Raw genomic sequence first — 25,983 nt, 5'->3', positions numbered from 1 at the left:
CAGTTTTTACATTAGTAACACGGTTGTTAAGTGAATCTGGTTTCCCTGTTGACTTTGCTTGTCAGAAGATCGCAAAAGGGAATCACATCACTCTGGGACACTGCAACCATCATAAATATGAGTCAGTTGTCAAGCATCCCAATATAAATCATCTGACTATTTGGATGCTGCAATGATCATCAGTGTGAAAAATGGTCATAAGTCACTTTTTTCAGTGCCACTATAACTTTGAACAGTCACTAAATGAACTGTGGTAAGTGAAGGACTACCTGTATATTTTTTCTTATTGATTTTATTTTATAATTTCTATTTTGCATATTTCCCTATTTCTTTGTATTGGATTTTCCACTTCAACTAATGCACTTAAGAATTTTTTTTAAAGCTAGCCATTATGCTGTCAACTCTTGTGGACTGCTATTCACTTTTTATTTTTACACAGCTTTTGGTGCCATGTTTTTCTTTAAGAGGTTTCTGGGGATTGTGCCCAAATATTAATATAAAAGAAGTATTATGAGAAGGTGCATGTTGTTCTTGCAATAATAGCAGAGTTTCAGTTGTTTGCTTCACTTGCTTTGTAAGTTTTCACTGTCTAGCCAAAGTGGACATCTGTCATATCTGTCTGAAATGAAAGGTGAATTTGTTACTTTGACAGATATTTGACAGATATTCTAAGTTTTCTTTATAGATTACTGCTTACGCTGGAGTATTTATTATTTGTGGACCACTATACTTCACTTGATTCATAACCCAGATCTGAGTACGTGGATATATAAAAAACTCACTTTAGAGGTAATCTCAAAGAAATCAACATTACTGTATATTTCATTGTGTTTAAGATTTGTATTTGAGTTTTTCTTTCAATTTTAAAATTATTTTTATCAACTATATATTCTTTTTTATACTGCAATGTTAGCTACCAAAGGTCATGAAATATTTTGTTTACATTGTTCATACATATATGCCCATTTCTCTTTGATAATGTACAGAATTGCTGTTTTATTTAAATGAATGTAAAATTATGCTCTTCAGATTACTGTAAAATAGCTACAGTTTTAATGTAACATATTTATATACATTTTCCATCACAGATTTGTATATATGACATGTTCTCTGTCCAGATATTGATCAAATTTAAACTTATAAAATTAAGCAAAATAGCTACATAATTTCATATAAAATACCATGAAGTATAATGTCAAGGCTATTAAAGTTAGTCAACATGACATAGCCTTTTGTCTTGAAAACAGATTTAGCCAGATAACGTTGTTTGAATATTGAAGAGCAAGTAAAATAGGTAGTAGTCTAAAAGCCTGCCATTCTATTTTATTTCTTCTCCATTTCTGTTAGGAGTTTCCCATAGAATCCTTGTCTTGGACTAACTCTGCTTTGGCAGGTCAGCAGGGTATCCATTTCACAAGTATGTGGGTAACATGATACTTGACAAGTTTAATGTTTGGCTTTGTTCCGTTACTGTTGTCTGAAGAAGAGCCTTTAACTGTTTCTCTTGCAGTCCATACTGCCTTTTGGAAAATGTCTAAGGCCTGCTGTTGCTGAATTCAAATGCCACTGTGAAAAGTTAGATATGTCCGTAAGTTCTTTAAAGAACTGTACGTAATGCATGGCTTCTGTAAAAAGAACTGAAGAATAAAAGGACGTATATGTAGGATTTATGAGAAATTTTTGGAGAACCAGAATAAGTCATGGCCAATGCAAACAGATTTTAGGGCCTTGTAACTAATGCAAATTGAAAAATCATAAATCTGTAGGCTGAAATACAGTGGAAGACTTCTATGGCTTTTGGTGCAAGCCCATTGCAGGGAGAGGGCATTCAATAGGTAGAATAGTAGAGTCTCTCTTTTCCCCATCTGCAAATAGGTGAAGCTTTAGGAGGCTAACAAAGTACAGTGTACGCTTTTAAGATATTAAAATGAGTGGCTGTAATTGGTTGTTTATATCAATATGCATGCCTGAAAAAGAAACCGTACCATGATGGGGAAATTGGAGACAATTCATCCATTTTTCTAGGTCCTGTTTTAAAGTATTTTCTCAACAGGTTTGATGTAATTGAGTAAATGAACCTGGGTGGGTAAAAACCCTTCTATCTGCAAATGAGAATAAATCTGGGAAAAGTATAAGTGTGAGAATCATAAAGCCTGCTGAGGCAATATTAAGTTGAATTGTAAGGAGAGCTGACTCTGTTCTAGGAACTGACGAAAGATGGATTGGTAATTTGTTCTTGTTTTGCGTTGGTTGAATTATCGCTTAGTAGATGAGAGTGCTTCAGGTTTAGTATAGGGTGACTACATAATGTTGTTTCTAGGGAAACTGGTGGTGGGAACATCTAAAAAAGGTAAAGAAATCTGTTCTGAAGATGAACACTTAAAATGATTCTTGGATTGCATTGGGTTGATCTGTGAGTTGTTTCTTTTCTTTTCTTTAGCATTTTGCAATGCTATTGTACCTTATTCATTTTATTCTGCTTTCCAGCATTACTATGCTTGTCAACATTGCTTGTATTAAATCTGGATATTCCGTTGATATCTATTAATCTGTACCATAAAGATGGAAGTAATGTAAGGTAGCTACATCAGATCACTTTGCATGCTGTTAGGGGTGAGTAAATGTATTCATAACATAAAATTACGAAACTATTTACATGCCATCAGTTAATTCCAGTTGTGAAAGAAGAACACCTCAAAGTAAATTAGTGGATTGTTAGTTTGATATCATTATAATATTATTAATCATGGGTTCATCAGAAATAGAGTCCCATTTTATATATTTAAAGCATGAGATATTTAGATGATGATGTATTTAATGTGCTATGTGCTATTGTAAGTCAATAAATAGGATCCCTCCCCTCTTTTTTTATAGAACAAGTTTCTCCAATTTGGAGCCTTCCAAATGTTTTAGATTACAACTCCCATCATCCCTAGCATAGGGTGGAGTTCAGTTTAGGGAAAGCTGAAGTAGATAATAATCAAACTTAACTCCTGTAATATTTATTGTCTTATATAAACAAGGCTTGATAAAATAGATATGCTAATTATGGATCTCTGTAGCTATTTTAATTTCAATTACATTATGGCATTTCCCTTCTGTACAGTAGCTGCTCAGATTTCTTAAAACAAAAATTTCATGTTTTAAAAAATGTTTCAAAACAAAAAAAATCTTACTTTAAAATAAAATGAGGCATGTTTTTCAATATAAAATTATGTAGTTATGGGGATACTGCTTACAATTACCATTTTCTTTTGTCATGTATTTTTATAAGATAGTATTTTATGTCTTGGCTGCATTTTGAATATACTTGCTAAAATAATAGGGACTGGTGACACAACTGGCACTATCATATTCCTGTACATATTTTTGACAATATTTAAATGACAAGAAGGCCAAGAATGCCTATTCTGGCTGGACTTATTTACAGAGCTATATATCATTACATTGCTCCATATAGCTGCTTGCATAAATGAGAACGATGCTTTATCATATAGCTGAATTAAAGTAGGATATGTTAGTTCAATCTTCTCCAATTTAGCACTTTCCAGATGTTTTATAACTTTCATAATCTGATAAACAACATTGCCTGCTGTATTGTATGAGGATGATTAAAGAAGTTGCAGTCCAGCACATCTGGTTAGTTCTGATTGAGGAAATCAGCATTTTTTTTTCAATCTGTAGGATGCCAATAAAAACAATACGTAATGAGAAGAAAAAGTAAATAGACCCGTTTTATTCTATACATTCATATCTTGTATTATTGGTAGGAACTTGGCGTAAGAGATAAAAATGGGTATTCATGTACAAAATGTATTCCCATTGCTTTGGGAAGAACCCAGTAAATGAATTTAGTTACTAGCTAAATGTTTTGTGCACATGTTGATAGAGGTCCTTTAGATACAACTATCAGTGGCAAATGAATGGGAACAATTTCAAACATGTTCGGGCTTTCAAATACATTGGAATTGTTTTCCATGCCACTGGCTCACAGAAGCCCCAAATCTAATCAGAATAGGTTAAAAAAAAAGTAGCTGCCCTCTTAAGTCTTTAAAAAAATATAAGATAATATATCTGGTAGAGTAAAAGTATTTAAAGCTAGAATAATAGTACAGCTGTCTTATGGCTTTTAAATATGTGCATATAAGAATTTAGAACCATGAGAAGATGTTCAGTCAAGCTTCTCAAGGAACTTGTTTTGGTTCCTTGTTCTGGCTCTAATTAAAGTTAGAATGGTTTCAATTAAAATTCATGCTTAGGTAGCCTATATTGTTTAATGGCTCAGACTAATCTTAATTGAACTGTCTTGTGTTTTTGACTATTCAAAATACATTCCAGACCTTTTGATGGAAATTACTCTGTGACCATAAACCATTGTTATTTCAATGGAATTTGATCAGACCTAAGTAACTTCAAGCAATGTACCTTACAAAACAATCTCAACCAGTGAACTTGGGGGAAAAAGTTTTGTACTTTCTCATTACTTATGTAAAGATTGCCCCTAAAACACTAGAAAAGCTTTTACATTTGCCCATTGCAATGCCCTCTTGAAAGGAAGATTCTGTAAGATAAGAACAACTATGTCTTTGTGATGAGGTGGAAATTGAAAATTGTGTTTCTGCACTCTTTTTTTAATAGGGATGTGCAAGATACTTAGATTTCCCCATTGATAACATAATATCGAAGCAGGCTTATCATAGTGCCATTGTGATGGCATTTTTTTTTTGTAATTGCTAATATATCAACAGTACAAACAGCTTCACTAGTGTAATTTCAGTTTACATAACTATTATTTTGTAAGTGAGTAACCTGTGAATAGGGGCATATTAGATTAAGAATATGTTGGACTTTTTAAAAATTAAACTATTTAGTCTCATTAATCACTATTTACTAATACAAACTACCTCATAAATTAAAATAGAAAACTACTTCTCCTAGGCGCTGCTTGGAATGTCCAAGCACGGGTTAACTTCAGCTTGCTGCCCAAGGACTAAGTTCAAATTCTTGTAGCTCAGCCTCTTGTTCCCCTCAGAGGCTCAGTTTTAAAAAACTCAGTCGCCCTACAGGACGCTTTTTGGGGTGATCCAGTCCTTGTGCAACAAGCTGGACCCTCTAGATAGTGTAGTGTAGCTCCCTTTCATTGTTTTTTTGTATAGTTTTAGCTAGTTTCTTAGTAGTTGTTATTTTCCTTTCTTAATTTCCTCTTTAAGTGGATTGAGTGACGCGTGAGGCAGGCTACCTGGAGCGTAGCTTGCTCTCGCCGCTGCGATTGCGGCTGCACCACAGGGGGTTCGTCTGGCGATCGCCGACGGACACTGAGGGGTCAGGTAGGCAGTTAGGGACCCCTCGGTAGCATTCGGCTTCCTTCTTCCCCCAGTGTTGTTCCAGGCGCGAAAAGCGTGCACGGCCACCATTTTGAATTCAAAATTGGCGCGCTTTCTTCCCAGGCTTCTGCCTTTGCCGCGCAGCCTGCTCTCTCACCGCAGTTCGCCGCGGAGAGGATTGTTAATTTCGGGCCTTGCTCCGGGTCTCCAGGCAGGCTCCTTCTCTCCAGGTCTCCTAAGCGGCTGCAAGGGTTCTTTTGGGTCACTACCAGACCATTCACCCTTGCCCTAACAGTGCGGATCTGCAGGCACCCGGCCTCCCTCAGCCGACGCCATTACCAGCCCCACTTGCACTCAGCTCCTGCAGGCCCCGAGCGACAGCAACCATCACCGAAGACCTAAGTCTCCTTCTTCTCCTCCTGTCAGACTTCACAGGCTCTGCTCTTCAGCCAAGCTCTGATGGAGAAGCAAGTGGATCCTCAGGCTGGTACCACTACCAGTAAGCGCAGCAGGCCCAACCCTACTGCCAAAGGTGATGGGGTGGGGTGCCCAGCTAAGGGTAAGCACCCTAAGGTTCAGAAGCCCTCCAAGGCCACTGAGAAGATGGCTGAAAAACGCCAAAAGGCCCTTAAAAAACAGCTCCAAAGGGCCCAGTCAGCGCAGCAACAGCAAACCTCAGCACCTCCACCCAATAATCTCCCTTCCCACCCCCAGCGAGATGAATCCACATCTTTGCCAGTTGAGGAAGACTTTGGGTTCTCACCCAATCCCTCCAGGGCCTCCCTTGGTTCCCCCAGCCATTCCCTGGCTGAGGACTCCCTTGATGAGGCAGACTCCTTTGCGGGGGAGGGGTCCCTGGCCCACTCTGAGGCTGACCCAGTTCTCCTTCAGATGCAGGAACCACAACTGTCTAAAGTCATGCAAGGGGTGGTAGAGCGCGCCATCGCTCAGGGCATCTCTGATGGCATGCAGCAGTTGGCCTCCAAACTGCCCTTGGTATCTGCAATCCCCAGCAAGGGTAGATCTGTGAGACCTCAGGATCCACCTGTTAGGGAGGCCTCTCCTACTCCCACTGGCATCAGTGAGGTGTCCGACGGTGAGGAGGTTGAGCAGGAGGCTCCGAACCTCTCAGAGGACGAAAGCCCCGCTCCCGAGACACCCGCCACCTCAGGTCTCTTCAAGCCCTCCATGTTTAGGGCCATACTCACCAAGGCCCGTGCCACTGCTCCCCAAATGGGACTTCCTCCGGCAGATAAACCCTCCCCTGACCAGGGTAACAAGGAGGCCAGGACCCTGGCACGGGGCTCTTTAAGGAGGTTCCCCCCCTGGACCTAGTCCCGGCCCCTCAACTGTTCCTGGACATCATCCAGCGACAATGGGCTCAACTGGGTTCCATGGCTAACCCCAGTGGAACAGATAAAAAGCTCTACACCATGGAGGCCCCCCTCGAGGAGCTATTAAACTCCCTCAAGTGGATGACCCCATTGTATCCCTCACCTCTACCTCAGCTCTCCCAGCTGATTTACTGGAAGGCTTAAAAGCGGCGGATAAGAGGGCGGAGTCAGCTGCCCACAAGACTCACCTGGCCACAGCATGGGCCATGAGGGCTTTGTCATCCTCCTCATACTTCGGCAGGGTGACCCTCTTGTGGCTCCGCTAACTGCTGGCTTGCCTCCCAGCGGGGGACACTAGGACGAGGCAGGATGTCAATAAGATAATTGCGGCCGTTGAGTACTCGGCTGACACCTCGCTCACTGCCACCAAATTCTCCAGAGCCCTGGCCTCTAACGAGACTTCGCGCCGTCTGCTGTCGCTCCGTCACTGGCAGGCGGACGTAAAGGCGAAGTGGAAGCTCGCTTCCGCACGCTTCAAAGGAGGTAAACTATTTGGGGAAGCCTTGGACCCCTTTTTAATTGAGTCCAAGGGTAAGCGTAAGGTCTTGCCAGCAGTCACCAAAAAACCGGACCGTAGGGGCCAGCCCTTCTGTAGGAATTCCTTTCGTGGCTCAGAGCCCTCCACCTCTTCAGGGGGTACCAGCCGGCCTTACACCCAGACCCAAGATCGTCCCCAGGATAAATCCTACTATAGGGACAAGAACAAACAGCAGGGCTACCATAGACCATTCCGTGGGGGGTACTCCAATCGATCCTTTCAGAAGCCAAAGTGACCGTCGCAGGGACCCTCCCATAGGCGGCCGTCTCCAACTCTATGCTGCTCAGTGGGAGGAGACCACGACAGTCACCTGGATTCTGAACACGGTCCGTCACGGGTTAACTATGGATTTCCTCTCCTTCCCTCTGAGGACCTTTGTCTGTTGCCCCACTCCCAGATCGCCCCACAAATTCCAGCTCATGACGGTGGAAATAGATCATTTGCTAGAGATAGCGGCCATAGAAAGGGTGCCTGAGGGTCAGGAAGGCACAGGCTTCTACTCCATCCTGTTCCTAGTCCCCAAGTCATCGGGGGGAGTGAGGGCAATACTGGACCTCAATATGCATCTGGAGTACAAATGCTTCAAGATGCAGTTCCTTCAGACTATCCTGGGCTGCGTCAGGCAGAACGACCTCTTGACCTCTATAGATCTGAAGGAGGCATACTTGCACATTCCAATACACCCGGCGCATCGCAGGTTCCTGAGGTTCCAGTTTTGCAACCAGCACTTCCAGTACAGAGCCCTTCCTTTCGGACTCTCGTCAGCCCCGCGCACCTTCACCAAGATTCTAGCCGCCATCGCGGCACATCTCCGCTCTCCCCCTGTAAGACTGGAATGTTATCTGGACGACATCCTCATCCACTCGTCGTCCAGGGGGCAGACCCAAGGGGATCTGGACACCACCATCCGAGTCCTGCAACAACACGGCTGCTCGGTCGACCTCACCAAGAGCCACCTGACCCCGACCTGCAGAATCCAACACCTCGGCACAGTGATTGACTCCGAGTCCTGCAAGGTTTCCCTCACACAGGAGGGAGTGGACAGTATCAGGTCTCTCGTGAGGAAAATCCTCTCAACGGGGTCAGCATCGGTTGTTTCCCTCTCCCAACTTCTGGGGAAGCTGGTGTCCTGCATCTCGGTGGTCCCGTGGGCACGACTGTATACGCGAGAACTCCAGTGGTTCCTGCTGCTGCTTCAGAGACACAAAGCCAGCAACTCCAGGAGGGTGGTGTGCCTTCCTCCCAAGGTACTGCCCTTGCTCCGGTGGTGGCAGTCGGACGCTCTTCTCAAGGGCTGCTACTTCAAGGAACCGGAGCGCCTAGTCATAACAACAGACGCCAGCCTCTTCGGTTGGGGCGCTCACCTTCAGAAACAAGTGGTCCAGGGCAGGTGGTCACAAGCGGAGCTCGCCCACAACATAAATTGGCTGGAACTCCGGGCCGCCAGACTGGCCTTACGACACTTCCTCCGTCTGGTCAGGGACCGCGATATGCTGATTCTGACCGACAACATCGCTACAAAGGCCTACATCAATCATCAGGGCGGCACAAGATCCCTAGCCCTGATGTCAGAGGCGGAGGCCCTGGGACGGTGGGCGGAGAGACACCTAGCATCGCTACGAGCGGACCACATCTTGGGGGAGGACAACGTGACGGCAGACTGGCTCAGCAGAACCACCATCCAGAATGCAGAGTGGCGTCTCCACCCAGTGCTGTTCCGCCAGCTGTCATGGAAGTTCGGCCTCCCGAAAGTTGACCTCTTTGCATCCCCGACCAATGCCCAACTCCCCAGGTACTTCACAAGATTCCAGTGCCCCGGGGCAGAAGGCACAGATGCTCTTCGGTCTCGCTGGCCCCCGGGCCTACTATACGCCTTCCCGCCTCTTCCTCTAATCCCTCTGGTCATCAGGAAAATTCTGACAGAGGGAGCGGAGGTGTTGCTGGTAGCTCCTCACTGGTCAAGGAGATCCTGGTTCGCCGACCTTGTCAGCCTGTCTGTGTCCCACCACTGGCGCATTCCTCAGGAGCAGATCTTTCTCAGCCAGGGGGCTGTTCAACATCCAGAGCCCCAGTGGCTGCAACCTGCCGTGTGGCATTTGAGGGGGACATCCTGAGACTCAGCGCTTTCTCTGAGAAGGTAATCCGCACCATCCAGGCGTCCAGGCACCCGTCTACGGTCAGGATCTACGAGGCAACTTGGTCGTCCTTTTCTTGCTGGTGTCTTCAGCATCAAATCATCGCTACCTCTGCCACCATCCCTGAGATCCTGGGCTTCTTGCAGGAGGGCTTGGACAAGGGCCTAGCGCCCAACACACTCAAGCGTCAAACAGCCGCCTTGGCTACTATTCTTTCCACAGACTCTCACCTGCCGCTCAGCAAACACCCGCAGGTGCGTAACTTCCTTAAAGGTGTCACTAACCTATCCCCTCCCACAGTCCACAGGTATTCGACTTGGGACTTGTCGGTTGTGTTACGTTCTCTGTCCGGGGGCCCCTTCGAGCCTCTTCGAACGGTTGGGTTGCGCCACCTGACCCTAAAGACGGCCTTCCTTATTGCCATAACTTCGGCATGTAGAATCTCCGAGTTGGCTGCTCTCTCAGTCAGAGGCGACCTTTGTATCATTCACTCCAACAGAGTGGTCCTTCGGCTGGACCCGGCCTTTGTGCCAAAAATCAACAGCGTATTCCACAGATCGCAGGAGGTATTCCTCCCAGACTTTTGCCCGCGCCCCAGACATCCCAGGGAGCACGGGTGGCATAAGCTGGATGTGTGTCGTGCACTGCGGATTTACATGAAATGAACAGCCCCCTTCCGCAAGTCGGAGGTGCTCTTTGTGTCATTTCAACCCGCAACCATGGGCAGGAAAGTTACCTCTTCCACCGTGGACGCTGGATAAGGGCGTGCATCCAGCTGGCTTATGAGCAGCAAGGCAGACCGGCCCCTCCTCGCATTACAGCTCACTCAATGAGGAGCGCCGCAACCTCGTCTGCATGGGCCACTCAAGCGCCCATTGAGGAGATATGCCGGGCCGCTACGTGGTCAAGCCCTTCTCCATTCATCAAAAATTACAGACTTGACGTTTTCGCCTCGGCTGAGGCAGCATTTGGGAGGAGAGTTCTACAAAGGGTTGTCACGAGCCCCGCGGCCTTGGACAATTCTTCCCTCCCTGGGACAACATAGCTTTGGCATGTCCCCTGCTTGGACACTCCAAGCAGCGCCTAGGAGAATGACCGTTGGCTTACCTGTATGGTCGTTCTCTAGGAGCTGCGGGAGTGTCCAACCCCACCCTGAAGGTGGCTGTGGGGTCCCTTCCACCATTTGGGACATGGATCATCGCCATTGCCAGGTTTCCAGGACTTCCCTTCGTTTTTTAAAACTGAGCCTCTGAGGGGAACAAGAGGCGGAGCTACAAGAATTTGAACTCAGTCCTTGGGCAGCAAGCTGAAGTTAACCCGTGCTTGGACACTCCCGCAGCGCTTAGAGAACGACCATTCAGGTAAGCCAACGGTCATTTTCTTTGATTATTAGTTTTTAATCTTCCTGATATGGCAGTTTTGTTTCCTATTATACTGCTCTTTTCCATTCACCCCAGTTATGCAAATTTTTGAGAGATTAATTTCCCATTATTTTTCAGGAGAAACTACATTTATATGCCACTGATATAAATTTTGAAATAGAAAGAATAGAAATAGAATAGAAATTTAATTTGTTAGTCGCACCCTCTCCGCAAGGGACTTGGGGCGGCGTACAATAAAATATACATACATACATATAAACATAAAAATACACACATATACATACATATACATACATGCATGGAGGAGGTAATAATTAAAAATACATTACATTAATAATAATAAAAATTAAATTAGTCATTAAAATACCCCGAAATAATAATACAATTTAAAAAAGTACTGTCAGGAGGAAAAGGATAAACTACGGTTGAGCCAGGCCAGACAGTTGAAAGAGGTGGGTCTTGAGCTTTACATGGAAGGAGCGGAGATCGGAAGTAATCCTGATATCAAGGGGGAGGTCATTCCACAGGGCTGGGCCAATCACAAAGAAGGCCCTGCTCCTGGGTGTCGCCCCCCGACACTGTTTAGCGGACGGCACCCGGAGAAGTCCCTCTCTGTGTGAGCGGATTGGTCGTAGGGATGTATGGGGCAGGATGCGATCCCGCAAGTAATGTAATACAGTATAATGAAATATAAATAATATAAATACAGTATTGTACATAGTATACAGGTGAAACTCAAAAAATTAGTACATTGTACAAAAGTTCATTTATTTCAGTAATGCAACTTAAAAGGTGAAAGTAATATATGAGATAAGACTCATTGCATGCAAAGCCAGATAGTTCAAGCTTTTGCATCTCATTTGGAAACCAAGGACCCAGAGTATGGAGGAAGAATGGAAAGGCCAATCAAGCACAGTAATCTCACGGCCATTGAAGCAGCTTTTGGTGCTTTTGGCAAAAGTTGCTCTCATCAGAAAAGAGGACTTTGGACCAAGGAGCAACAGGACTTTGGACCACTGTGCTTCATTAAGACCAGGGTCAACGCAGCCGTCTACCAGGAGATTTTGGAGCACTACATGCTTCCTTCTGCAGATGAGATTTATGGGGATGCTGACTTCATTTTTCAGCTGCCCACACTGCCAAAAGCACCAAAACCTGGTTCAATGGCTGTGGGATTACTGTTCTTGATTGGCCAGCAAACTTGCCTGACCTGAACCCCATAGAGAATCTATGGGGCATTGCCAAGAGAAAGATGAGAGACATGAGATCGAACAATGCAGAAGATCTGAAGGCCGCTGTTGAAGCATCCTGGTCTTCCATAACACCTCAGCAGTGCCACAGGCTGATAGCTTCCATGCCATGCCGCATTGAGGCAGTAATTGCTGCAAAAGGGGCCCAAACCAAGTACTGAATACCAGCCTCAACACTGTCATCATGAAAAGAAAAAAAAATGTAAAAGGAAAAAGGCGAGAGCTGAGGTCAGACTGAGCTAGTTGCTGCCTCACCGTGGATGACTCTGCTTAACTGTTTAAAAAAGCCTCTAAAAAAGCACCCTCTACGATGAGGCAGGAGAACTGCATGCCTCATCTAGTCTGACTTTAGGCATTTTATGATCACTCGAGCAGAGTTAAGCAAGGGTTAAAAGCCTAAAAATTCCTGATGTAGGTGAGGCACGCAGTTCTCCTGCCTCATAGTAGAGGGCGCTCGTTTGGGCGGGGCTTTTTCAGAGGACTCGAGGCAAGAGCAGAGTTGAAATCCTCTCTGAAACAGCTGGAAAAGGTACGTGTGGGTCGGAGGGAGGGGGAGGAATTCAAATTTCAAAGTGTAGTTTAATTGCGGCGGAGGCACCTTGCCTTTTCAAACCTATAATCAGTGAAGCTGGGCTGGATCCTTCCGGGGATGGGGGAAAGTGTGTGTAGTCCAATCCAACCTGTGTGTGTGTGTGTGTGTTTGAGAGGGGGGGAGGGAGGGAGAGAGGGAGGAAGGAGGGGAAGGGAGAAGAAAAAGAAAAAGAAAGAAGGAAACTTTTTTCACAAAGGGGAAAACAAATGCTGTCGCTTTAAATCAGAACTCACCGCACGTCACTGCTGAGTACATATGCATGCTTATACTTTTCAGAGGTCCAATATTGTTCTATGTACAATCCTTGTTTTATTGATTGCATATAATATTCTAATTTTCTGAGATGGTGGATTTGGGGTTTTCATGAGCTGTACGCCATAATCATCACAATTATAACAAATCACGGCTTGAACTATCTTGCTTTGCATGTAATGAGTCTTATCTCATATATTAGTTTCACCTTTTAAGTTGCATTACTGAAATAAATGAACTTTTGCATGATATTCTAATTTTTCGAGTTTCAACTGTATATTATCTTTCTTGAATAAGTGCACAAATTTATCTTCAGTGCTAAATTTTCAACTAAATAAAAGCTTTAAGACAGTGATTATCAATGCTTCACCCCTCTATTAAGCTATGTTCTGAGGTATGTTCTGAACATTGTAGAATTTATAATAAATATAGATTGAGCTTATGTTTGCTTTAAATCAGTTTAATTAAATGTATCCTGGCATCATACTAAAAGATCACTTGTTTGTTTGCAGTTGTATTATATTCCATTGACAATCAAGCAAAGTCAATATGCCAGATTTCATTTAACAACTCTAGTAAACTTGCTTAATAACCATGGCAAAATTGAGCTTGACTCACTTAACTATTTCCTTAGTCACAGACATTCTAGTCCCAATTGTGATTATATGTTGAGAACTACCTGTACATGCCAACTGGTATCTGGTTGTACTTTTATACTAACATGGAAAAATTTAAATGACAATTTGACTCATGTTAGAGTAAGCATTCTAAGGTTCTAAGACCTTTTGCTCATATCTGGAATAGATTGAAAGTATATTGTTGTGGAACATTATTTTAGTGATTAAGAGACCAGGTTAGAAACCAGGAGTTTATTGAGTTCTAGTGCCACCTTAGACATGAAAGCCAGCTAGGTGACCTTGAGCCAGTCACTGTTTCTCAGCCAACCTACCTTACAGTGTTGTTGTGGGGAAAATAGGAGGAGGAAAGAGTATTAGGTACACTATATTGCCAAAAGTATTCGCTTACCCATCCACATAATCAGAAGCAGTTGTGAGCGAATACTTTTGGCAATATAGTGTATGTTTCCCAATTAGGTATAATCACTCCAAATGTTAAATTTGTTTGATTGTGGAAAGTTGCATAATTTGATTGTAAAATATCTTTTTTCCTCTGTGTTTGCAATAGGAAATTAAAATGTACTTCTCAGCTTTATGAAAAATCAATATTCTTTGTTATCTTAGATGTTCAGTAATGGGATTTCAGTTGCTAATGCATGCTATACCTCAACGCCATTGGAATATAGGCCTTCTCTCTAAAGCACAGTTGAGTACAAATGTTACCAAGTGCTGATGCTTTAGTAGAATATGTACTGTCTGAGAATAGAAGAGTACTACAAGTTCTAGCTTTACTGAATCTGCAAGGGATGCTGATAAGATATGAAGATAAGCAGAATGATATGAAATGAAACTCTTGAGATAGACTGTTACATATTCATGCTTCAAAGCATGGGGTAATTATTTCACATCCAATAAAATCTATCATTTTGTTAAATGATTTTTTCCCTGTAATATGGGGATCTTACTTCTCAAAATTCCCGCTTATGGATCCAGGATCCTACATTTTAAAAAAAGGATTGATATGTCAAAAGAATATTTTAAAAATAAAACAAAAGAGGAAGAGAAGACACTCTTCTTAGAAAAGTATTTTATTCTTGAAAAACAATGTTGTATTCTGTTTTACACTACCATGTATTTACTGCATAAGGCCATTTTGGATGTCATAATAAATTTGGTTTATTGTTACAGGAGCAAGAGATAGTAAATATTGGACCCATGTCTTATGACATGGAGAATTAGAAGTTTTTGCTCCTTTATTATCAATTAGCATTTAGTAAATGATTGGATTTGATAAATTGGAATCGATTAGGTAGCTTAAAACATGAAGCTGGTTCATTTCATCAAACTGACCTTAAAATTAACTAAAATTTAGGGTTTGTTTGTAACTCTGAACTATAGCTAGAAAAAATAATAATTAGTTTTTCTTTAATGTGTGAAATAATTCATTCTCAGAATTGAGTACGAGCTATGTATTTTATTATTACAATAAGTATAAATTTTTAACTGGCACATTCAAAGGCTGAGGATAGGGAAAACAACTGCCTTGGGCCTATTGGTTCCCCTTGGCTCAAGGTCCCTTGAGCTTCACAAAACCTAAATTTGTAGATGAGGCCCTAATAGAGGCCCTGTAGAAAAGGAATGGTGCAGAAAGAGGGAGCATGAGAAAAATAGGAATTGCTGTCCTACTACATATCTTTTTCACTCCAAAGTCAGATGTTATTGCAACTGGTGACAGTAGCACCACTGTTTCTTACCTCTTCCTCGTCAAACCCAGTGACTTGGAAGATGGGCAGAGGGTGGGTGAAACACACAAGGTGTCTTCTCCTGTACTTACTATTGACCATTCTTTTTTTTCCGTGGCCTCAAAAGGTATTTAAAAGGGAGTCCATGCTGAAAAAAAGCTTGAAAACCACTGAGTTAAAGAGTGCTATTTATATACCTGTCTTTTAAAAAAATGATATTATATTATATACGCTTGAACTTCAAGTCTGTAGAATTTGAAAGCCAAAGTATAGTAGCATAGTTTTCTTTACTTTTGCTCATTTTTAAAAATGTGTTTGTCTCACGTTTTTGTTTTTGACAGTTTCCGTGATTTGATGAAGCTCTATCAAATGTATTCCAGACTGGGCAATGGCAACATTCACCCACCAGTTCAATTAGAAAACTAATTTATCCAAATAGAGGTAGATTGTAACATTTTTTTTTCACTGTTAAAATGTATTTCAAAAGGGGAGCTAAACAATGACAACTTAGTACCAATAGAAGAGAATGTATATAGCTCGAGGGTGAATTATAGATTCCTTGATCCTTTCTAAGGTTGGGTTTTTCCCTGCAGACATTTCATTTCCCAACATCTTCAAGGCAACATCTTCAGTACTAGAAGGGCTAGAGTTTGATGGGGATATCGTTTTCTCCTTGGTAGTTCCTTGATTAGGCTGTTGTTCATTGATTGCTTGTCTAATTTGGTAAGTCCTTGATTAAGGAATTGTTAATCTTGAGGATTAATACCAGACAAATAATCAGTCACTAAACAATATCCTAAATAACCAAGCTCAAGGAGTACCAAGGACTCTACAATGGCAATCTATTTATGATAAGGCAAATACTCTCCAGCTTTCTTTTCTTAAAAAGTATTCAAAACTAGGTGATCAAATATTATTTGATTCCTCTTTACTGGATTTGACTAGCTAATGATGACATTAGATGATTTAATTGATAGTATTTAAGTTTTGTAAGTAATTTATTCAGATTGTTGCCAAGTGATGAGATGTATGCATAAACACTTATGGATCTAGGAAATTTGGGGGGAAGTTGAGTTAGAAAGATTAGGAGAAGGGGAAATTTTTCATACCATACACTGCCATCAGCATGTAACAGATCTTCCTGTTAACTCCCTGCAGCCAACAATATAGTCCCAAACAACAAGGAAATGCCATGCGGTCTCTCACTTATTACCAAATGAGACGTTTACAAATATTGAGCTGGCCAAAAAGAAGTTTACTCTATCTTGCTAAAACTTTATCTACTTGTGCAGCCTAGTCTCTTAAAACTACTATTGTTTGATATTCTGGCAAGCAAAATAAATAGGAAAAACAATGTGTTGTTTTAAAAATAGGAAGATTTAAAATAAAGATTAAATAGAATGCAAATACAGTAGTTAATCAGTACAAAGCTGAGCTGCCTTTTGTAGTTACATTTACAGATTCATAAACAGAACTCCCAGCTAGGACAGCAGCCTTTGAGAATTGGTCCACCTCTCTGGAATTTAGCTGGGTCGCAAAGAGTTTGTTCAGATTAACATGTTTTTCCTTCCACACATGAAGAAGAAATGGAATGATTCAGTATTAAATTTTGAATAAACCATACTTTCCAGTAACTTGTAAAATTGGAGAATTTACAAAAAAATATTTTCTCTTTTAAACATATGAATTATACTGTAATTTTACATGAATGTTACTATATGTTAAAGGCTAAACCTTTCTTTGCAGAGTTTATAGTTGCGGGCCAACATAATTTAATGGATTTTAACCCAGGACAGTTTTAATCAGAATAATGTGCCATGAAAATCAGTTTCACAAGTCCTGTTTTATCCTAGCTAATTCTATATTCTTGGTATATTGTTTCCTTTTGTTAAATTATTTTTGACTAACTTAGGACAAGTATGAGAATAATATAAATAAATATAAATATAATATGTTACCTCTTTCAGCCGTAGATGAAAAATAAACCAGGCTCTTGTAAATGTCATAAATATAAAAACATTCATATCAAGAAAGCAATAGCTTTAGCAATAATCTTGCTAAATTGAAGAAGGTTTATAAATTATTGAAGTTTTTCTGAATTATTGATATATGAATTTCCAAGTAATTGACCTGCTTCTACTTCTTTTAGTGCATATATTTATTTAGTAGATGTTTTATAACTGCTCATCAGCAAATAAAGGTTCTTGAATTCAAATGATACTATATTTATGAAACCTTTGTACCATCCTTTGTATGAATCCATTATAGCATAGATAGATTTATTATTAGAAGATGCCACATTTTTTTCCATGATACAATTCAGTTTGGTCTAATTAACTTTTCTTGGTACTTGTATTTGGAAAGAGACTAACTATGAACTGCATTGTTGATATAGGTCCTCTTTTGCTATCCCCTTTCTGCCCCAGGCCTATTTAAAAGTGTAATGCCAGCTGAAATGTTGTGCAATAGGATGATGAATATATGGCCTTTCAGAGATAAAATTACATAATTGAGACACTAATTCCCTTTTAATATTTTTTCTCCTCAAAGGTAATAAAAAAATAGAAGTCTTATGAAAATGCTTGGATCAGAACGTGGTGTGGTAGAGGAATGGCTATCAGAATTCAAGGTGAGAATATTAAAAGATGTATATGTTTTAATAACGTTTAATAATCTTTGGCTGCTAAATCTGAAGAAATGTTGTGTGATATAACTGTCTCCCCCCACCCACTTCTTCCTTTGCAATAGCTTGCTAAGGATTTATAGATATATTTTCTTTCCGAGCTTACAATGGTGATCCAGGGTACATAATAACACTAAGCCAAAATGTGGATTGTTTGTTTTTTTCTTTTTGCTTAGTGAGATGTATGAATCTTATCAATGTAATTTAGGTCACTATAGCTTGTTCAGTGAATCATGGTAAGAAAATTCAAGCCAGTTTTTGATGTGGAACATGTTCTTCTTGCTTCTGTTTTTTTTTCTTTTAGGTATTACCTGAAATGCAGATTTCTAATTATGCAGCAACACTTCATCGGAAGAAAATATTAGTGCCAGCTCTTTATAAAGTTATTCAAGATCCAAATAATGAGGTAAGAAACAATCAAATCACTGTTAAAAGAGCAACAATATGTATATTATATGTACAAGAGCAGCGGTGGCACAGTGGTTAGAGTGCAGTACTGCAGACTACTTCTGCTGATTGCTTGCTGGCTGACTGCAGTTTGCAGATCGAATCTCACCAGGCTCAAGGTTGACTCAGCCTTCCATACTTCCGAGGTGGGTAAAATGAGGACAAAATGCTGACTCTGTACACCGCTTAGAGAGGGCTGTAAAAGCACTATGAAGCGGTATATAAGTCTAAGTGCTATTGCTATTGCTATTAATACAGTTCATATAGGAACTCCTTATGTGTTGTTTCTTTGACAAATTACTGTGAGTAACAGTTTGCTTCCATCTATTCTCTGTTGTTCTATTTCATTTATCTTCACTAGGAGAATGTCTTCAAGTTAAACACTATAGATTTGAAATATTTAATTGCACTCTGATTTGCTGCTTGAATAAGATGGAGTAAAGTATTAAAGTTTTTGCATTGTAGAAAGTTTGTTGCAGATGGGACTATTGTGCTGGAGCTGATTATTAAATCTTCTGGATCATTGAGAACTGATCTGAGCTACAAATGCTGGCATGCTGATCAGCCTTTTGATAATTAGTTGCATGACAATGGCAATTGAGTCATCAGATATAGTTAAACATTTTGCCAGTTTACTGCCAGCTGGAACAAAGACTTTACTTCTGTGTTCAGGATAAATAAGCATGATTATTTTTGATTTCTTAATCGGTTATTTGAAAGAGAGCCTACGTGGTAAAGAGTTTAGGGTGGTGAAGTAGGATCAGAAAGTTCCAGGCTTCTGCAGTAGTGGGTTGCAGGCGGTATGCCCCAGTATGGGCGTACTGGAGCCAGCCTGGAGCACCGGGTGCCATTCCGGTACGGTGCTCCGGAGGGCCCACCCTGTCCTTTAAGCCTTTGGCACTTCCGCACACACGCATGATGCATACGGCGCCTGCGCAACACTGTACCGAGCAGCTGGAGCATCAGGAAGGCTTGCGGAAGCATCGCAGGCAAGTACGATGCATGTGCACGCCACGCGCGTCCATGTGGGTGACGCTGGGTCTGTTCCAACCGTAACAGTTGGAATGGGATCCGGAACCCACCAGTGATGCTAAGCCATGGAAACTCACTGCATGTTTGTTAGGTGGTTGCTCTCTCTCAACCCAAGCTATCTCAGAAATGCTGAGAATGCCATTTTAGGCTCCTGGGAGAAATGTAAGATAAAAGAAAAAAACGTGATAGGAAGATTATTAAAAGGAATATATTTCTGTGTTTGTAAGAGATTAAATAGAATATGAGCCAAGAGTTTAAATATTCGTTCCAAGGGGTGTTTGGAAATAAGAAATATTAGAAAAAATGTGTGATCAGATGGAAAGTTGTGATTAGATTATGGAACCTGCAATAATATTATTTCAGACTAACCGTGGAAAATATGCACATGGCTTTTGGCACATTTTTAAAGGCAAAATGCAAAATCCTCCCCCTCCTAAGCCTGTTTTTATGATGCTTGGAAAAATGAACTGTAATTCTCCTGGTCAAGGATTCTCAAGAGTCAAGCATGATCCCTTGGGTGTTGTGTGCAACCTGGAGAGGGGAGAGTCTCATTCCTATGCTGCTATTCATATGCACACCTATGAATATATGTAGCCCTGATTGAGCTTCTGACACTGGACCAGGTCATGTGCAAGATTCAGGTCCTGGGCCTCCTCTTTTGCTCTTAGCAGTAGATTCTATAACAGTCCTAACCATCTAAAGGGAATGTCCAAGGCAATCTGGCAATGACTGAGATGCTTTTGTCTTGCTCTTCTATTTCCAAGGCTGTTTCTTTCTGGGTTTCTTGGTGGGCATTGCTGTGTCCTTAGCATCCCAAGCATCCTATTGGCACATTGGCCTGTCTCTTTTCATAAAGCATTATGAGAAATATAAGAGGTAGAATACCCAAGCTGCCTGGAGCAGACATGTAATTATAAAATTACACGAGCCAAGTTCTTAAGAGTTCATGTGTGGCTTCTAGGAATCTTTTACTAAGGAGTTAAACTTTTCTACAGCAGTCTTGTGCGAATCTGCTCTTTGTTCCATTGCTTTTTGGTGGGATGATTGACAGGACTTCTATGTTAAAACTGTCTTGAACTTGTGACTTTGAAAACAGACTTTTAAAATGTCTTTTAGCTTTTAAAATGAACTGTTGTACTGTTCCGTTTTATTGTATTTCTTAAGAAAATAAATGTGTGTGATGTAATCTGTTAGAATCTCTATAAGGTTGGAAGAAAGGAACACAATGTAAGTATAGACAGAAATAAAAATAGATGTATTAGAAAAGTTTTATTTCAGGTATATTTACTGAACTGATTTGCAGAGATAATACAATACAATACAATAGTAGAGTTGGAAGGGACCTTGGAGGTCTTCTAGTCCAACCCCCTGCCTAGGCAGGAAACCCTATACCGTTTCAGACAAATAGCTATCCAACATCTTCTTAAAGACTTCCAGTGTTGGGGCATTCACAACTTCTGGAGGCAAGCTGTTCCACTGATTAATTGTTCTCACTGTCAGGAAATTTCTCCTCAGTTCTAAGTTGCTTCTCTCCTTGATTAGTTTCCACCCATTGCTTCTTGTTCTACCCTCAGGTGCTTTGGAGAATAGTTTGACTCCCTCTTCTTTGTGGCAACCTCTGAGATATTGGAATAATGCTATCATGTCTCCCCTAGTCCTTCTTTCTCTTAAGCTGAACATACCCAGTTCCTGCAACCGTTCTTCATATGTTTTAGTACTTTCTTTCTTTTTAATACTTTTTAATACTTTCTTTTGCTTCTTGTAAGACTAGGTAGATCTTAGTTTTCTGAGTATTTCCTTTTTTATTGGGCTTTTAAAAGTGATTTTATAAAGTAACCTGATAAAAACAATTTAATAAATAATTTGTTTGATAAAATACAAAGTGCTAACAAGTAATAAACAAAGGGTCAAAATATTTTCTGACAAAACTGTAGGGACAAAAAGTAGGGATTGCCTGCCCTACTAGGCAATTGTGAAGAGTAGGACAAAGAGTTACAATTGCAGCTTGAGGCTGGCAACAAAATGATCTGGGAATGGATAAATTGCATCCCAGGATATAAAAGAAACTTGGTAGTGTTCCAGACAAGTGCTGTATACACTACAGTATATCGTCTTTGAGCAATCCTGGAGTATCAATAAAATGCCAAACAGGGAGAAACCTTTTTTTCCCTATCCTCAGTGGAGGATTCCAGCTATTACAAGCTAGTTAATCAGATACTAATACCTAGGAATATTCTATAGTATATCATAAGCAGTATATCTCTACATACTTTGAAAGCAATGCAGTTTTAATTGGAAGTCAGAAGATTTTGTTTTCAAAAAGTTCTATTAAATTAACACCTCATTTTTGTTGGATAACTTTTTTAATAAATGGTGGGAATACCATGGATATCTTAATTCCAGGTAATAATATGTTAAAGTATCCTTTAACATTCAGGTAAATAACCTAATTAAATTTAGGTTATATGTCATGACAGCAAGCTAGCTCAAAAACATACAAAGCTAGCTGAAGAAGTGTGCTCAAAAAGTGTTGATCAATACTTCGTCAACAAACTAGATTGGAAGTATTAAGTGAGATTCCTCAAAGTTCATTTCCTGGGTTTGACACTCTTCTTATTTTTTATTTGATTAAAGAGGTGGAAAGAATGCTTATTAGATTTGTTGATGACACAAAATTGGGTGAGATAGCTGGTATTGTGAAAACAGGATCCAAATTTTGGTTAGTTTTTTATTATATAATCATTGACAGTGTAGAAGAAACAAAGTTCAGAATACTTGTGGTAATTCAGAGAAGTAAGCTGAAGAGGCTGGAATTTAATAGACAGATACAGAGTTCTTTAATTAGTGGAGATACTTGGCTTGATAATAATATTCTGAAGTCTAACATTATAGCTTACTATAAACAATATAGGCAGAAGCAAACTATATAAATTGTATAATCAGTCTGTCAGGTCCAAAGCAAACCATGTTACAGTGAAATCCAATTGAGTCAGTCTTTTATTGTGTACATCTAATGGACAGAATCTTGCCAAACTAAAGCTATAACCCCCTAACCTACTAGATATATCCTGAGAGATTCTAAGGTATTGTTTCCCTGAAATTCTTCCCTCCTTCACCATCCAATTGGGACTGTGCAGTCTCTTAATCTGGGCCTCTCTTTGATTAGATTTACTCCCCTTCTTCCTGGGAAATCTCTATGTTGCTAAAATTCCTATCCATTGATTCTCCCTGTGCACATTCCATCACAGAGACAACAGTGTGGCATGGCTGTAAAATAAAGGAAGCCACCATTTTAGACTGCTTCAACAGAAGTATAGTTTCAAAAGCACTGAAAATAGTGGTTCTGTTCTATTTTACATTGGCCAGATCAGTCCTATCTACCCTTTTAGGCATAGTGGAAGACATCAGAAAAAGGGATGATGATGATGATGCACCAGAAGTTAAATCTTGTAAGTGGGATGGAGGGAAATGCTGTGTTTAGCTTTGAGAAGACAAGATATGAGGTTACAGGATATGCTAGAATAGTTCAGATACCTGAAAGGATGTAATGCAGTAGTTGCTCAAGATCTGTCATTCCACAGTTGAAGACATCAAATGAAAGACTTCATGAAAGAAGTTTATTTGAGGTGAAAGAGCAGTTCAACAGTGAACCAAACTTACCAAGATTGTTGATAGACCATCTTTCATGAGATATGTTCAGGAGAAACAGCATGGCTCTCTGTGTGGGATGCTTTAATTTAGATTTCTATATTTACTAATGGTTGAATTTGATGTCCTAAATGATCCTTTCCATCTCTATGATTCTTTTGGCCATGTGCCATTGTTAACATTGATTGATATCAGTGAATAAACCACAACAATCATTATTTGTCTCCTCCAGTTTCTGGAACCTGTCTGCCACCAACTCTTTGAACTTTACCGTAGTTCTGAGGTTCGTCTCAAAAGATTCACATTACAGTTCTTGCCAGAACTCATCTGGGTTTATTTGCGTCTTACTGTCAGCAAAGATAGGCAGAGCAATGGTTGCATAGAAGCCCTACTTCTAGGAATTTACAACTTGGTAAGTAAGACTACAATGAAAATGTACTGACCTTCTGAATCGATGCAATTCAAAAGGTGGACAGGCCATAGTAAAGAACCCTCTAAAATCGCATAGTAACTATTTGACAACAGCCTACAAAAGACCGGGTATACCGGTAATTTCTTGTTGATTTTCAGCATTAAGCAAAACAGGAAGATAATTAGGCTAGGCTTCAGACCTCAGGAATATGAGCATTATATCTTCTTCAGAAAGATCTATTTGTCTCTCTGTAATAATTTTTAATATCTCATGGATATCAGTTCTCTTTTCTGATAGTTGTTTGGATTGCCAGACTGGTTGTTCTGATGACTTTTCAAAGAATATTACTTTGCCTGTTAATTTACCAATTTTTGTATGTGATTTATATGTTATTGTTTGCTGCAAGTCACCTTATTTATTTTTTAAAATATAAAGACAGACTAAAGTGTTTGAATAAATGGAATAATGCAGAGTGTGCAAGACTTTTGAGAAAAGCAAAAAGGTTCTTGCCAATGAAGTTGTGAAAAGCCCTCTGCTGTACATATTACAGCCTGGTCTGTTGCTAAAACAAAGTCTTCCTCTTCCATTAAAAGATTATTCTTTTACTTCATGGATGTTTATTTTGCTGGAATTAAAATGACGTGTGTGTGTGTGTGTGTGTGTGTGTGTGTGTGTGTGTGTGCATGCGCAAAGACCCAAAAAAGCCAAGACCTGCATACCTGTACCCATGAAAATCTACAAATACACACACACATACACACACACACACACACACACACACACATATAAATAAATAAACTTATATTTCCAAATGTTTTTATATTATAGGAAATTGCTGACAAAGATGGGAATCATAAAATTTTATCTTTTACTATCCCTTCCTTATCAAAACCTTCAATTTACCATGAGGTAAGAATACAATCATATTTCTAGACTTCTTATAAGAAAGTAGTTGAGTGTAACAGTTATTTCTAAAAGAAAGCTGTCATCTGATGATATTAAATTGGAGTTTCTAAACTCCGTATAATAATTACACCTTCCTTCTTCTTAGACTTTATTTGTGGGATCTTGAAGTTATCCTTAAATAATATATTGTCTCCGTTTTATAATTCCTAAGCCATCTACAATTGGATCCATGGCTTTGACTGAGGGAGCCCTGTGTCAGCATGATCTCATCAGAGTAGTTTATAGTGACCTTCACCCTCAAAGAGAAACATTCACTGCACAAAATAGGTAAGCAAGTGATGTAGTAGATCTTAACATAACAGTCCAAATATTTTAAAAGAAAAATGCTTCTTGACTTTGAAATATGACTTTCTGTTTTGTATATCATTTTGAATTCATTAATTGAACTCGAATTGTATTATTTTTGTTTGCATTTGTATAAAAGAATTGGAGACTATTTGTGTTTTTTACATTAATACTTTTCACAATTTTAGTTATGGCCAGAGACAGATAACAGAAAAATATGGATTGCAAATGGTAAGGCAGAACAGAGAAGTAAAGAGATAATGAAGTAAAATAAATCAACAAAAGATAAGCTGAAGAGTTAATAAATAAATAAATAAATAAATAAATAAATAAATAAATAATAAATAAATAAATAAATAAATAAATAAATAAATAAATAAATAAATAATAAATAATACATACATGCATACATACATACATACATACATACATTAAATATGTAGCACCAGAGAACTCTAAACCATTAATCTCCTGATAGCACTAGCAGTTGCAAGAACCTGAATACCATCCTAAATACTTCAGAAGGCACATCAGCTAAATGAAAGCAAGTTTTTTCTTCAGCACATCAGTCAGAACAAATAATATAATGGGGGGATTATTATGTTTGTGCACCAAACAATGTAAAAAGGGCAGGGTAATTAAATGTTAGTAATGAACTCAATATCCCACATTTGACAGGAGCATAGTATGCTTTATACTAAGGATCCCCCACCCCCGTATTACACAGAAAGTAGACAATTAAAGAAAAAGCTATTTAATCACTTCTGCACATCCCAGTTAAAAAGAACATTGATTAAACTGGAGCATGTCCAGAAAAGAACTGCCAAGAAGGTGAAAAAATTGAAAACCAAGTCCTTAGAAGAAGAGTTAAAAGACCTAGGTTCGTGTTTAGTTTGCAGAAGAGAAGTTGAGAAGAAATGTGATAGCTGTCTTCAAATATCTAAAGAATTGATTGTACAGGGTTTGGACTTGTTCTCAGTTGTTCCTGGAGATAAGGCTATAACTAATAGCATGAAACTTTCAGGATGTAGCTACAGATTAAACTTTAGGAAAACATCTTGAGAGTAAGAGCTTTAAGCTGAAACATGGTCTACTACCTGGGACAGCTTCATAACTGAAAGGAAAACTGCCTAATCATTTTGAAGATTGATATGAAAGGCACACCATTTCAATTTTGTATTGGCCATAATGAGTTTAGATTTTTTTAAAAAACCATGTGAGATTATACTCTCTCTAGTCTTCCTCAGTATTTTACTTCCAAGCGGAGAGAAAGTAATCTAAGAT

At 39.9% G+C, this 25,983-nt stretch overlaps 1 protein-coding gene across 3 annotated transcripts in view; it reads left to right on the top strand.

Moving 5' to 3' along the window:
* HYCC2 (hyccin PI4KA lipid kinase complex subunit 2) overlaps positions 1-25,983 on the top strand; it is a 73,492-nt gene that overhangs the window by 18,578 nt on the left and 28,931 nt on the right. For all 3 annotated transcript variants that reach the window (XM_081938753.1, XM_081938751.1, XM_081938752.1), the window contains exons 2-7: positions 15,568-15,667; positions 17,777-17,855; positions 18,214-18,315; positions 23,269-23,448; positions 24,277-24,357; positions 24,566-24,681. In XM_081938753.1, coding sequence (XP_081794879.1) covers positions 17,799-17,855; positions 18,214-18,315; positions 23,269-23,448; positions 24,277-24,357; positions 24,566-24,681 — 536 coding nt within the window. In that variant the 5' untranslated portion in view covers positions 15,568-15,667; positions 17,777-17,798. The remainder of the gene's footprint in view (positions 1-15,567; positions 15,668-17,776; positions 17,856-18,213; positions 18,316-23,268; positions 23,449-24,276; positions 24,358-24,565; positions 24,682-25,983) is intronic.

Source organism: Natrix helvetica (genome assembly GCF_964273705.1).
Source record: "Natrix helvetica genome assembly, chromosome: 1".
In the NCBI taxonomy this organism is placed as follows: domain Eukaryota; kingdom Metazoa; phylum Chordata; class Lepidosauria; order Squamata; family Natricidae; genus Natrix; species Natrix helvetica.
Note: the sequence above shows the minus strand (reverse complement) of the source record. Positions and strands in the feature narration are given on the sequence as shown.